At 38.9% G+C, this 12,443-nt stretch overlaps 1 protein-coding gene across 1 annotated transcript in view; it reads right to left on the reverse strand.

Moving 5' to 3' along the window:
- Nucleotides 1-12,443, reverse strand: part of USP3 (ubiquitin specific peptidase 3) — an 86,034-nt gene that overhangs the window by 55,345 nt on the left and 18,246 nt on the right. The window contains exon 2 of the mRNA XM_016208574.2: nucleotides 1,985-2,045. Within this exon, the coding sequence (XP_016064060.1) occupies nucleotides 1,985-2,045 (61 nt within the window). The remainder of the gene's footprint in view (nucleotides 1-1,984; nucleotides 2,046-12,443) is intronic.

Here is a 12,443-nt window from a genome sequence, read left to right on the forward strand (position 1 = left end):
TAAAGTAAGAAGTGGATTACTGTCAATATTAAGATTAGCAATGTTTTGGCTAATACACAAATACATCAGTCAGAAGTGAACAGTTTTGTTTAAAAAATGGCTAACATAAAAATAAATATTTCCCTCATCTAGTTTTAGATTTTAACTAGACAATTTGGTCTAAAAAGGAAAAGTGTCAATATATATCACGTGTCTAACAACAATCACAAAAGTCTTTAAAATCACTTAACTGAGATGGTATTATGAAGACCAATAAAATATATAACTCAAATATACTACTGATAAACTATGCTTCCTAGTTGAAACAATATTCAATTCAAGACTTCCCTACAGACAAGTGGTCTAAAATTACTGTAAAGTCAGAATCCATAATGAAAGGAAATTAACCAATCAGCTCTATAAAATGAAGATCCAAATGCAGGCTACTCTCATTATGTTTAATCTACTTAATCATATTTTTCTGAAACTATGTCAAATTTCTAAATTTAAGGTTGCTTACAGCTGGAAACAGACTATCTGCATAATGTAGAAAATTTTCCATTTATTTTTCCAAATCCCGCTTAGAGAATTTGTTGCTTGCTATTAAGAACACTAATCTCTCCAATTTTTGAGTTTGTCAGGTCTTTTTGTTGGCATATGACCTTCAAGATTTCAGTTGTAGAGCACTATGAGACAACTGGAGAACAGAATTATATAAATTTTATTGCATTATAATTCTCACCTCTCAAAATCTAGGAGAGGAATCTGTCTCTTCAAGTGCAGAATTTAAGTGCTTCTACTTTTCTTCTTTTTTAAAAAAATGTTATCTGTACATAGTATTTTCAGGTTCCCCAAATCCTAGAGATTTCAAAACCACAACAGCCAAAATTAAGAAAGATAAGCAGTTAACATTTTCCAAAGGTACTCTTAAGTGTACATGGAAAAAAGTACTCAATTCCAGAGCTCAAAACGTGAAAAATTCAAAATTAACTGAACAAAGATGCTCTCTTCATGCAATGAGGGTTTAAAAATAACAATGGGGAAACAGTCTTAATAAATATGATATAGATTTCAGCCTGTGTGACTTAGTATGATTTCCCATGCCCTGCTGCTAAGCTTTTAACTCAGAAGCAAATTCAAAGTGGATTTTCTAAGCTAAAAGAGCAATAGATATAAATGTGCTACTACCACTGCCAGGCTAAAAGAACACAAAGGCTGATATTTGAGTTTGTGTCCAAAGAAAAGAGTTACTAAAGTACTTAAGTAACATCATTTTGAAGCCAAGAGCTGGGAGGAAATGCTCAGGCTTGAACTGGGATGGGGTAGGGGTGAGGAGTTAAGTCCCTGGAAAGCAAAACTGTCTTAATGGAACAATGAAACATTTGATACATCTTAGCAATTAACTATGAATTCCACAGTGAGAACATTTTCAAGGGAATGAATTCCCTTAGCTGTAAATATCTTAGTGTTGTGGGACTTTTTTGTCTTCAGAAGAATGATGTAATACTTGGGATTTGAATCAAAAGCCAGTAAAGGTGGAGATGGGGTAGGTAATAGGTGAAATCAGATTGGCCATGTGCTGATGATTGTTGAAGCTGGGTGATGAAAATATAGGGTTCAATTACACTATTCTCTCTACTTTTGTGTATGCTTAAATTTACCCTAATAAAAGCTTTAAAAAACAACCATAAGGTAAACTTTTACTTAAACATTTCAAAGTTCCCATATTTCATCTTTTCAATCAAATGTACTAGGTTTAGATTATATTGATCATCAAATGAATTTTTCTGAGTATCAATATAAAGGGTTTTTTCCCCTACATTTTCCTTAGTTGTACCACTGAAAAAACAGATTCTATGAGGACAGGTAAGCTCTACAAAGAATTTACACACTATGATTAAGCAATGGTGCTAAGTAAACCCAAATCAATAACCCTTTAACATAAAGCTTAAAAGCAAACTGGAAAATGCAAGTAGGGAAGTGAAATAATAAGGCTGTCACGTACCTTCCACAGTGGACACTTGAACAAGTCAAACAGACCCAGGGGCTTTTGTTGGATCGGCACACTAATAAAAAGAAAAATACACAATATACCAATTGTATCAGGTTAATTCCCAATTTCTCCCCTAATCCGCAATAGCACATCCTATGATTCAGTTATGAATTCTAGGGCAGTACAGGTGTACTGAACCTCACAGAGCGCTGCCCTGTAAACGCGCTGACACAGAAGGCCTCCTGACTGAAATTCTACTGAGAAGATTTTAAGTACATATACACAACAGCTACTCATTTTAATTGTTAACTCAACTCAAATAGTTTAATTACAAGTTAAATACATATTCACTTTTTTCCTTTATTACTTATTCATTTTACCAGTCTCAGACAAGTTGACAGTCTGCTTTCTCCTTAAAAGCATTTTTAAGTCTAGTATTTAATCACGTCTTTGCCATGTGGGTCATATACTATTCTAAAAAAACAACTCTCAGTTTTATTTAGTGAGAGGTATAAACTAAAGATACAATTAGGAACACTAAGCCCAGTTCTTCCCAAATCAGTATCTTAGTTGCATAAAATATAATTCTAAATATGACAGCTGCATATAATTCTTGCTGAGAGTGTAATTAGAACATTAATTATTTTGGCTTAGGTATTATGGGGTGGAGCAGGCAAACACGGATATGAATACTTTTTAAATATTACAATTTTGCTCTATGTTTTATTCTGTTTTTTTTTTCTTTTCAAAAAACCCAATAAACATAACAATGATTTTCAAAGGGGAAGGGATATAAAAATCACCTGGGAAGCTTTTTCAAAACACATATGTTCTACTGAGGCAGAAAGAATGTGTATTTTGAGAAATGACTCCCTAATAGTACAACCTCTTGAGAACCACTAGTTAGCCTCCTCGGGCCATTGGAAGGACAGCACAGCAGAACCACATACTCAGGATCCTAGTAAATCCACTGTCTGGCACATAATATGTGTTCAGCCAGGTCAGTGTTGGCTCAGTGGTTGAGTGTCGAGCTATGGACCAGGCGGTCACGGTTCGATTCCCACTCAGGGCACATGCCTGGGTTTTGGGCTAGATCCCTGGCAGGGGGCGTGCAGGAGGCAGCCGATCAATGATTCTCTCTCATCATTGATGTTTCTCTCTCTCTCCCTCTCCCTTCCTCTCTCTGAAATAAAAACATATTTATAAAAAAAAAAAAAATATATATATATATATATATACACACACACACACACACACTCAATAAACATTTGTTGAAAACAAGTTTAAATTTCTTATTTTAAAATACCAAGCTCGCCCGGCCGGGCGTGGCTCAGCGGTTGAGCGTCAACCTGGGATCCAGGTGATCAGGGTTCGATTTCCAGTCAGGGCACATGCCCGGGTTGTGGGCTTGATCAATGACTCCCTCATCATTGATGTTTCTGTCTCTCTCTCTCCCTCTCCTTTCCTCTCTCTGAAATCAATAAAGATATATTTTAAAAAATAAATAAATAAAAAATAAAATAAAATACCATGCTCCTCCAAAATCTGGTCCCCTACCTTACTGCTCTTGCCTTATCATACCTTACATCAGGTCTTTGTCACTGTTAAGAACAGTAACCAAAACTGGGAATCTGGAGAACTGAGAACTATAAACCCTTTGAATGTGTAATGAAACATCTTAATAGGTCCTCCTAAAGATATTTCATTATAGTATCACTGTTTGACCTGCTGTTTACTATTGGTTAGGAACCAAATTCTATGAAGGTAAATTCATAGAACTGTAGTTTTTTTTTTTAAATGTATCTTTATTGATTTCAGAGAGAGGAAGGGAGAGGGAAAGGGAGAGATAGAAACATCAATGATGAAAGAGTCATTGATCAGCTGCAGCCCACAACCCGGGCATGTGCCCTGACCAGGAATCGAACCCTGATCGCCTGGATCCTAGGTAGATGCTCAACCGCCGAGCCACGCCCGGCCGGGCAGAATTGTAGATTTTTATTCGGTAGAGGTAATTTCTTTCTTTTCTTTTTTTTAAAATATATCTTTAATGATTTCAGAGAGAGGAAGGGAGAGGGAGAGAGAGATAGAAACATCAATGATGAGAGTCACTGATGGACTGCCTCCTGCAGGACCCCTGCTGGGGATGGAGCCTGCAACCCGGGCATGTGCCCTGACGGGGAATCGAACCCCGATCTCCTGGGTCATAGGTCGATGTTCAACTGCTGAGCCATACCCAGCCAGGTTCAGTAGAGATAATTTCTGTTCAGCAGAATCCAAAGGTTTTACTACCCTGTAGGACATTAAACAATATTTTATATCTAGTTTAGCAATTTATTTCAATGTTCTTTCTTCAGTGTCTACAAATACAGTTAATTCCTCAAATGCTCTTGGAATCAGTTTTACTATCCTGCTATTTCCTTAATAATGAGTTAAATAAATCTATGACATATGGTCATTCTATATTTGTCTGGGAGGGGTGGAATGGGCAAGGAAGAATAAAAGAGCACAGTGATATGCTGACCAACAGGGCTCTATTTTTAGTTTTTTAGCTTTTTATTGATTTTTAGAGAGAAGAAGAGGGAGAGGGAAGAGGGAGAAGGGAGAGGGGAGGGGGAGGGGGGAGGGGGAAAGGGAGGGGGAGGGGAAACGGGAAACATCCATGTGAGAGCACAGCATGGATTGGCTGCCTCTTGCATGCTCCCCACCAGAGATCCAGCAGCAACATGGGTATGAGCCCTGACCAGGAGTCAAACCAGCAACCTCCTAGTGCATGGGAGGATGCTCAACTAACTGAGCCACACTGGCCAGGGCCCTAACTATTTCTGAATATGAAAGCTTTGAGTGTAAAATCGCCTTGCAGTTCGCCACCTTTCTTTAGTGCATTCACACTGTTAACATTAATTGCCAGGGCCATCCTAAAGGCATTTGAGTTCTTGAGTCAGTTGGGTACAATTTTGTTGTATGTTTTTGTAAGCTGTGTGACAGAAAGGCTAAGAAGAATACCTTCCAAACTGCTGACAGTTATTTCAGGCAGTACATGAGAAGACTATTTGCAAAGGGAGACTGTTGGCTTATCATTTGTACACCCCTGTGGTATTTGACTTATATCAATAAGAAGATGATGTTTTTATAGTATGAAAAGAAAATCCTAAAAAGTACAGTTTTTAAAAGAAAAATAAATTAGAAAACAGCTTACATGAAACAGGTATTCATGGTTTGAGATATAATCTGGAGAACTGAAAAACTATAAATATTATAGTTTTGTTCCTACAGCAAATCTTTTTTTCTCTTAGTAAATAACAAGAAACACTGTAGCCCGGCTGGGCGTTGAGCATTGGACCTAGGATCCAGGAGATCGTGGTTCGATTCCCAGTCAGAGCACATGCCCAGGTTGCAGGCTCAATCCCCAGTCGGGGGCGTGCAGGAGGCAGCCGATTAGTGACTCTTTCTCATAATTGATGTTTCTATCTCTCTCTCCCTCTCCCTTCCTCTCTCTGAAATCAATAAAGATATACTTAAAAAACACACACACACAAAAAAAACACGTCTTCTTAAAAAAAAAGAAACATTGTAACTCAATCTGGAAAAAAATGTTGAAATTTAATATTATCCTCAAATAACTGTTATAATAGTAAGTTCATACCCAAGATTTTAACTATCTAAAGTATTTTTTATTATGAGATTTTTTTCTTATTTTAAATGAAGGGAAAGAAAATCTAGAGCAAAATCATTATTATTTTGATGTGTTGCCTACTGAGTGTTCCTTTTCCCCTAACAGTTGCAAATATACACACAATACATAAAATTTTATAATCTAATTGTTCCACTATCAGTATACTGAATGCTTTTCTTCATGTTATTGAATTTACAACAATGTATTCTAAATCTAGTTTTATGATACCTAAATTATCTCAGAAAGCTTTATTAATCTTTTAATTTCTCAATTTCAAGTTTTAAGAAAGGTACCCTAAGGCTGAGGGGAGGAAGGGATGGTGAGCAACTGTCTAACAGTCATGTGGTTTATTTTGGGATGGTGAAAATGTCTTGAAACTAGACAAAGGTGGTGGTTGTAGATTTACTAAGCGTCATTGGATTGTTCACTTTTAAATGGTTAATTTTATGTTTTATGAATCGCACCTCAATAAAATAAAGAGATAAATAAATAGGTACTTAAGACATTAATGTCTTAAGAGAAAAGAAAGACATTAAAAGGGAGTATTTTTCATAAATCAAGATTAAAAAAAGGAATACTGACTTTCAAAAACATTGGAAACAAGTAACTGTACCTTTTAATGAATTTCAAAAAAGACATCATATTCTGAATCAAGATACTAGATTTCTTCCATCATAAATATTTACAGTAAGAGAATGAAGACTTAAGACTTAATAAGAGAGCTGGTCTTGGCTATTTAAACAACAGTACTCTCTGAGAGCTTAATATTTTCACACTGGCAAAACATTTGAAGGCTAGAAGTTATAAAGAATAGGGTATGACAGGGCATTCTAATGTCATTTATTGCATCGCTCTGGAGAATATTCACTCTGTCTATACACACCTTATCCAAATTAGGAACCCTTAACGTACCCAAGACAGTTATAAAATAGAATGAAAAATATTGGCTTTAAGTTAAATTAATTCCCAATTATTATGAATAGAACAGGTTAACAGCATGAATAAAAGATACAAATAATCTCAAAGTCATTTATTTTAATCACCTTAAAGGGAAATATTATAAAAAGGCAATCCCTCCCAGCCGGCATGGCTCAGCAGTTGAGCTTTGACCTATGATCCGGGAGATCGAGGTACCATTCCCTGTCAGGGCACACACCCAGGTTGTGGGCTCGATCCCCAGCAGGAGGCAGCCAATCAGTGACTCTCATCATTGATGTTTTTCTCTCTCCCTCTCCCTTCCTCTCTCTGAAATCAATAAAAATATATTTAATAAATAAATAAAAAGGCAGTCTCAATTTATAGACAGGTGAGTTCAAAAGTGTATCTGTACAATCAACCTATTTCCCATGGTAACAGTATTAGAGGTATCCAGGCTCTCCTGTAAAATTCTAAATGAACCATTGAAATTTTTATAAATATATAATAGAATAAAGTCATAGTCACTAAAATATTTTAAGCTATAAATATACTATCTATTCAGTATAAAATAAAAATATTAAACTGAAGTTTTTTATTTTTTAAATCTTAAGTGCTGGTACTTGAGAGAAATAGAGTAATATGGATGGAAAGTTGTAGAAGTTCAAAAAATAAGTCTGAGAACTATAAGGGCTCTTTTTATTACACCTAATTATACTTCAAGGTCATGTCAAGGCAAGGAAGCCCTGCAGTGTATTTCTCACAATTACACTTGGCCACAGCAGGGTCACTGGATCTCATAAACAGAGTCTCGTCTTCTTTCACTCAGATTATAAAATTTCTTTAAAGTTACTTTCTCCTCCAGCAATCTCTCCTGTTTGCTTCCATTCTTCCAACCCCAAGTCTAGTGTCTCTTTTCTCAGTCCCTGGGCATCTCAACCTGAAGGTTGGCACTACCTAGGCTCCCTCCACCGTCTCTATCAGCTGTTGCTGCACACCCTTTCTCTGGCCCAGTTCTCACGTCAGCCACAAGCTCTACAAGTTGGCAGCAGGGCCCCTCTGGATAAGTGGAGAACCCTGATTCTCTCCTGGGCTACGGCCATTCTCCAGAAAGCAGAAGCTACTAAACACTAGCTGGGCGGGAGAGAGGGGTGGGGGAGCACAGGCCTCTAAAACCTGGTCACACTCAGGTCTTCTTCCTAAAGTCCCTCAAAACTTTAACCGTCTTGGCAACCAGGAGGTAAGAACTGATGGGGCACAGAGGGGAAGGGGAGGCATCCAAGTGATCTACAGACCAAAGTGGTTTTCCTCCCTACTAGTCGTAGGAAAGGGGATCATAGTCTGCTCCTTTATCAAGAGAGAAAGGGCAGAAAACTAGGGATTTCTGCACTTAAAGGAACCTATTTACACAGGAATGTTTTCAGGCTGTATTCAGGAAACAAGGAGTTCATAATGTCATCCACACCGAATACAACGTTCTTTCCACATAACCACCGATCTTCAAAATCATTAGTATTCACTACACAGAACCTAATAATATAGAGCACGTTTAATATTCAAGGCCTATCAACAATTTTCCTGGAATTCTTAAATTTTTTATAAAACATCATGCATTAATGCTCATGAAACAACTTAGTCACTGTCTCTACACAGAAAGCAGTTCAAGCACACAGCACTAACAGGCAAACCATTTATAGTGCATCCATTAATTGAATAGTTGCTGCAACTGGGAGAGATGCCCTTTATCTTCTTACCAATGCAAAAGGTGAGGATCTGATAACCAGGATTCTAGTCCTGGCTCTTCCATTCCTTGCTATAGAACTGAGAACATCACTACTCTTCTGGGTCTATTTCTTCATTGTAAAATGAAGACTAGGTGATGAACATGTCCCTTCTAATCATAAAATTATTCAAAGAACATAAGGCAAAAATAGATGAAACAATCATGTCATTTTCCTCTATAGATAAAATTCTTCCAACTCCACTTTCCACCTAATTTTCTTAAAAGGCTTAACAAAAAGATTAATTGCTAATGTAGTATAATTTTCTAAACCAATGGTTTTCAGCTTTTTTCCCCCCGTGCCACAACCCCTGAGAGGCAAACACGTTCCCACCACATTGCCCATCAGTAACAGCAACTCTCTGCAAAAGCGGGGGTGGGAAGTGTGTGGAATCACTGTTCAGGACCATCATAGGCAAACATGCTGCTATACCAGTAAAACTCAGAGCATCCCCCCCAACACATGCAGAATTGTTAAAGTTCAACACTCTACAGATACCAGCAACCCATAAGAAAACATCCATAGCCCAGCGGGGCGTGGCTCAGCGGCTGAGCCTCGACCTAGGATCCAGGCAATTGGGGTTCAATTCCCGGTCAGGGCACTTGCCTGGGTTGTGGGCTTGATCCCCAGTCGGGCATGCAGGAGGCAGCTGATCAATGACTCTCTCATCATTGATGTTTCTATCTCTCTCTCCCCCTCTCCTTTCCTCTCTCTGAAATCAATAAAGATATATTTTAAAAAAAAAGAAAACATCCATAATATTCGTTTTTTATTAAGTAAATTCATTTTTATCTAGTTAATGTTTATCTACAATGTACTAAGTACTATTGCAACCACTTTATGGTTATTATTTCATTTAATACTCTACAATGCAGTGAGGTGCATACTATTATTTGGTGTGTTTATGAGTCAAAGAGAGTTATGTAACTTCCTAGGTTAGTGACAGAACTGGAACTCAAACTCATACAGTGTTTGAGGTCATGGACTGCTGCAAAGCAGTAAGTCCAGAAGGCTGTCATTTTAGTTATAAAAAGATTCCATTCTCGTGTGTTTCTGTGTATATATTACATACCTTTATATAAATTTTTAGAAGTCGGGAAGGGTATATAGTAACTATGAACAGTTAAGCAAAAGGAATGGGATGGAGGATTAGAGGCACATGGATCTACTTTCAACTATACTGTTCAAATTTTTTCAGAAAGCATTACTTCTTTTATAATAAAAATAAATTTTAAATGCCTTAAATTGAAAGTTACTGGTATTAAAGTTGTCCTAATGAAAGGAGCTTATTCTAAATTAAGCGTGAGTGGTAAGTTAAAACCAAAATCCAAGATTACAACCCTGTGGGTTTGTAAAAATTTGACCAATGAAAATAAAAATTTTGCAGCTGTTATTCAAAAGACACACACACACACACATACACACACCATCAAAGTATCAACAGTAAAAGTGTTATTCTTCTTGAAACTGGAGGGTAGGGTATTACCCAGGTTGCAAGTTTGGTCCCCAGTCGGGGCATGTGCACGAGGCAACTGATTGATGTTTTGCTCCCTCTCTCCCTCCCTCTCTCTAAAATCAATAAAAACATATCCTCAGGCAAGGACTACAACAAAGAGAGCGAGCAGGAAATGGCCCACAATGCAGCCCAGAGAAGAAGAAATCCAGCCATACTAGGCAGCTGCCAAAGGTGCCAAAGCTGCCAGAGTGCAGCCAAAATCACAGTCTGCAGCCCCTCCCTCTCCCCTCAAGGCTGGGAGTGGGCACTGGGTTCCCAGGGAACAGGGAAACGGATTTCTCTTAAAAAGCAACAGAAAGTGCCCAGGGCCAAAGGATGAGCCAGCACAGAGCTTGGGAGACTAAGCAGAGGTCTAAATAATGTAGGAGGAGACGAAGCATGAGCACCAAATTCAAAGTGTTCAGAAGTAGAGGTTTGGACTCAAGGCCAAGATCACGGAAGCGAGATTTCATAGCCAAGGCAAGGAAGGCAATTATGGAACAAAGCTTATTTATCTTGGTTGCCTTTCCACTTTGCCCAATGACAATCTTTTCCACCTTGCTCCTTCTGCAGCTCCTCTTGCCTCAGTCCCATTCCTATTCAAGGCTAGCAATCAGTTTCTCCTAGATCATTAGGTAAGTAAATTGCTTTCTGGTAAAGTCACAGTTCACTATTTCCCATAACCATTCTCTTTCTGTTTAATCGCCCTCTGACAGATTAAAGGCGATCACAAATTCTCTGACACTCTTCTCACTGAGAGGCAGGTCTATGCCCGCATCCCTTGTATCTGGGCAGGCTCTGTAACTGCCCTGGCCAACTGAATGGCAGAAGTGACTCTGCGTCAATTTGCAGGTCTAGGCCTTAAGAAAGACAGCTTCCTCTAGCTATTGCTTGGAATGCTAGCTCTTAGAGAAGCCAGCCAAGTAAGGAGCCTGATCACCCTGAGACCAACACACTGTGAGAAGCGCAACCCTCATGGAAAGACCTTGGAGAATGACATCATTTGTGAGGGTGGGAAAGACCGGGAAAGGGAGAAAGACAGAGACGGAGAGACCAGGGAGCATGGAGGCTGCAGACGTGTGAGTTAAGAAGCCGTACTGGGAGAGGATGCTCCAGCTCCAAGTGCTCCAGCTGACGCAATGCCAGCCAAATTCTTTCTGAATTCCTGACCCAGAAAATCATAAGCAAAATAAAATGGTTGTTTTAAGCCACTAAGATGTAGGATATGTTTGTTATGCAGCAATAGATAACAAGAACACCACGTGTAGAAGGAGGGCTATTGGTGATACAGCATTAATCACTCACCCTATAAAACAACTCACTGCAACGACTGGCACTGTTGTTTAGAAGTGAGGATGGGAACCTTCAAGAGGGTCTACCCCATAGAATCACTACTCTTTAAAGACTAGACTATCCCCTCTGCAAGAGAGGTAGTAAGAGCAAAGACACAGCAGTCTATTGTCAACTAAGCTGTCATCCTCCTTTGGACTGGCTCTTTTTGTGGCCCATCGATATTTTAATAACTCTAATACAGATGTGCTGTCACTACTGTGAGGCAACCTAATTCTTTCTTGAGCACAAACATCACTCCTAATGTTGCCCTATATTGTAAAAACCACCTTCAAAATCTCAAAAACACTATTCCTATAGTAACCCCAAATTCTGGATAAAATCCTTAAGAAGGTGTCATTGGCACCTGCAGGAATTCCTTTTCTTTTCATTAAAAGCTACAAAGCCTTATCCTTTGGCATCTCTGAATTATGTTCCAAGGAGCATTCTGGGAAACCTCAGATTTTATTGAAGGGTGGATTTGAAAAACTGACTCTGAATAAAAAGTTGAGAACATCCTACTCCATCTCTGTTTCCAATTCTATTTTTACCCTAAGGGTTCTGACATATTCCTCAGCCAGCCTGACTTGATCCCCATTACACTCAGTGATGTCTGATCCCAGGCCTTTGAAGTTGGGATCAAGAGCTCACATTCTAACCAGAATCCAAAGATTTCTGAGGAAATACTCACACTTTTCTCTTCAAGCTCTCAGGCAACTGTTGCAGAGTCCCAGGAGGAGGAGGTAGGCAAGGGGCACAGTGACCAGAACTCTGCTCCACATCATTTTGATTGAAGTAGGCAGAGCCTTGATCACTTGCCCTTGACCTCTAACCCTGCCAAAAGAGCTCCTTCCCTCTTTAGCACAAAAATGTATCAAACTGACTGGGTTACTCTCATAGGAATGTAACTGCTACTCTGCAGACTCAAACATGTTAGAGGGCATGCCCGGGTCGGGTGGCTCGGTTGGTTGGAGCATCACCCAGTGCACCAAAAAAGTGGTGGGTTTGATTCTGGGTCAGGCCACATACCTGGGGTGCAGGTTCATCCCTGGTTGGGGTGAGTTTGGGAGGCAACCGATCAATGTTTCTCTCTCACATGGATGTTCTCTCTCTCCTCTCTCTCTCCCCTTCCTCTCTCTCTAAAATCAATTTAAAAAGCATATCCTAGGCGAGGATTAAAAAAAAACAACACACATGGTAGAGGGCATGTGATATAATGAAGCAAGCATGGACTTTGGAACCAGTCTTAAGTTTACCTTCTAGCTTTACCATTCTTTT

Source organism: Miniopterus natalensis, chromosome 1 (genome assembly GCF_054644295.1).
Source record: "Miniopterus natalensis isolate mMinNat1 chromosome 1, mMinNat1.hap1, whole genome shotgun sequence".
NCBI classification, from domain to species: Eukaryota; Metazoa; Chordata; class Mammalia; order Chiroptera; family Miniopteridae; genus Miniopterus; species Miniopterus natalensis.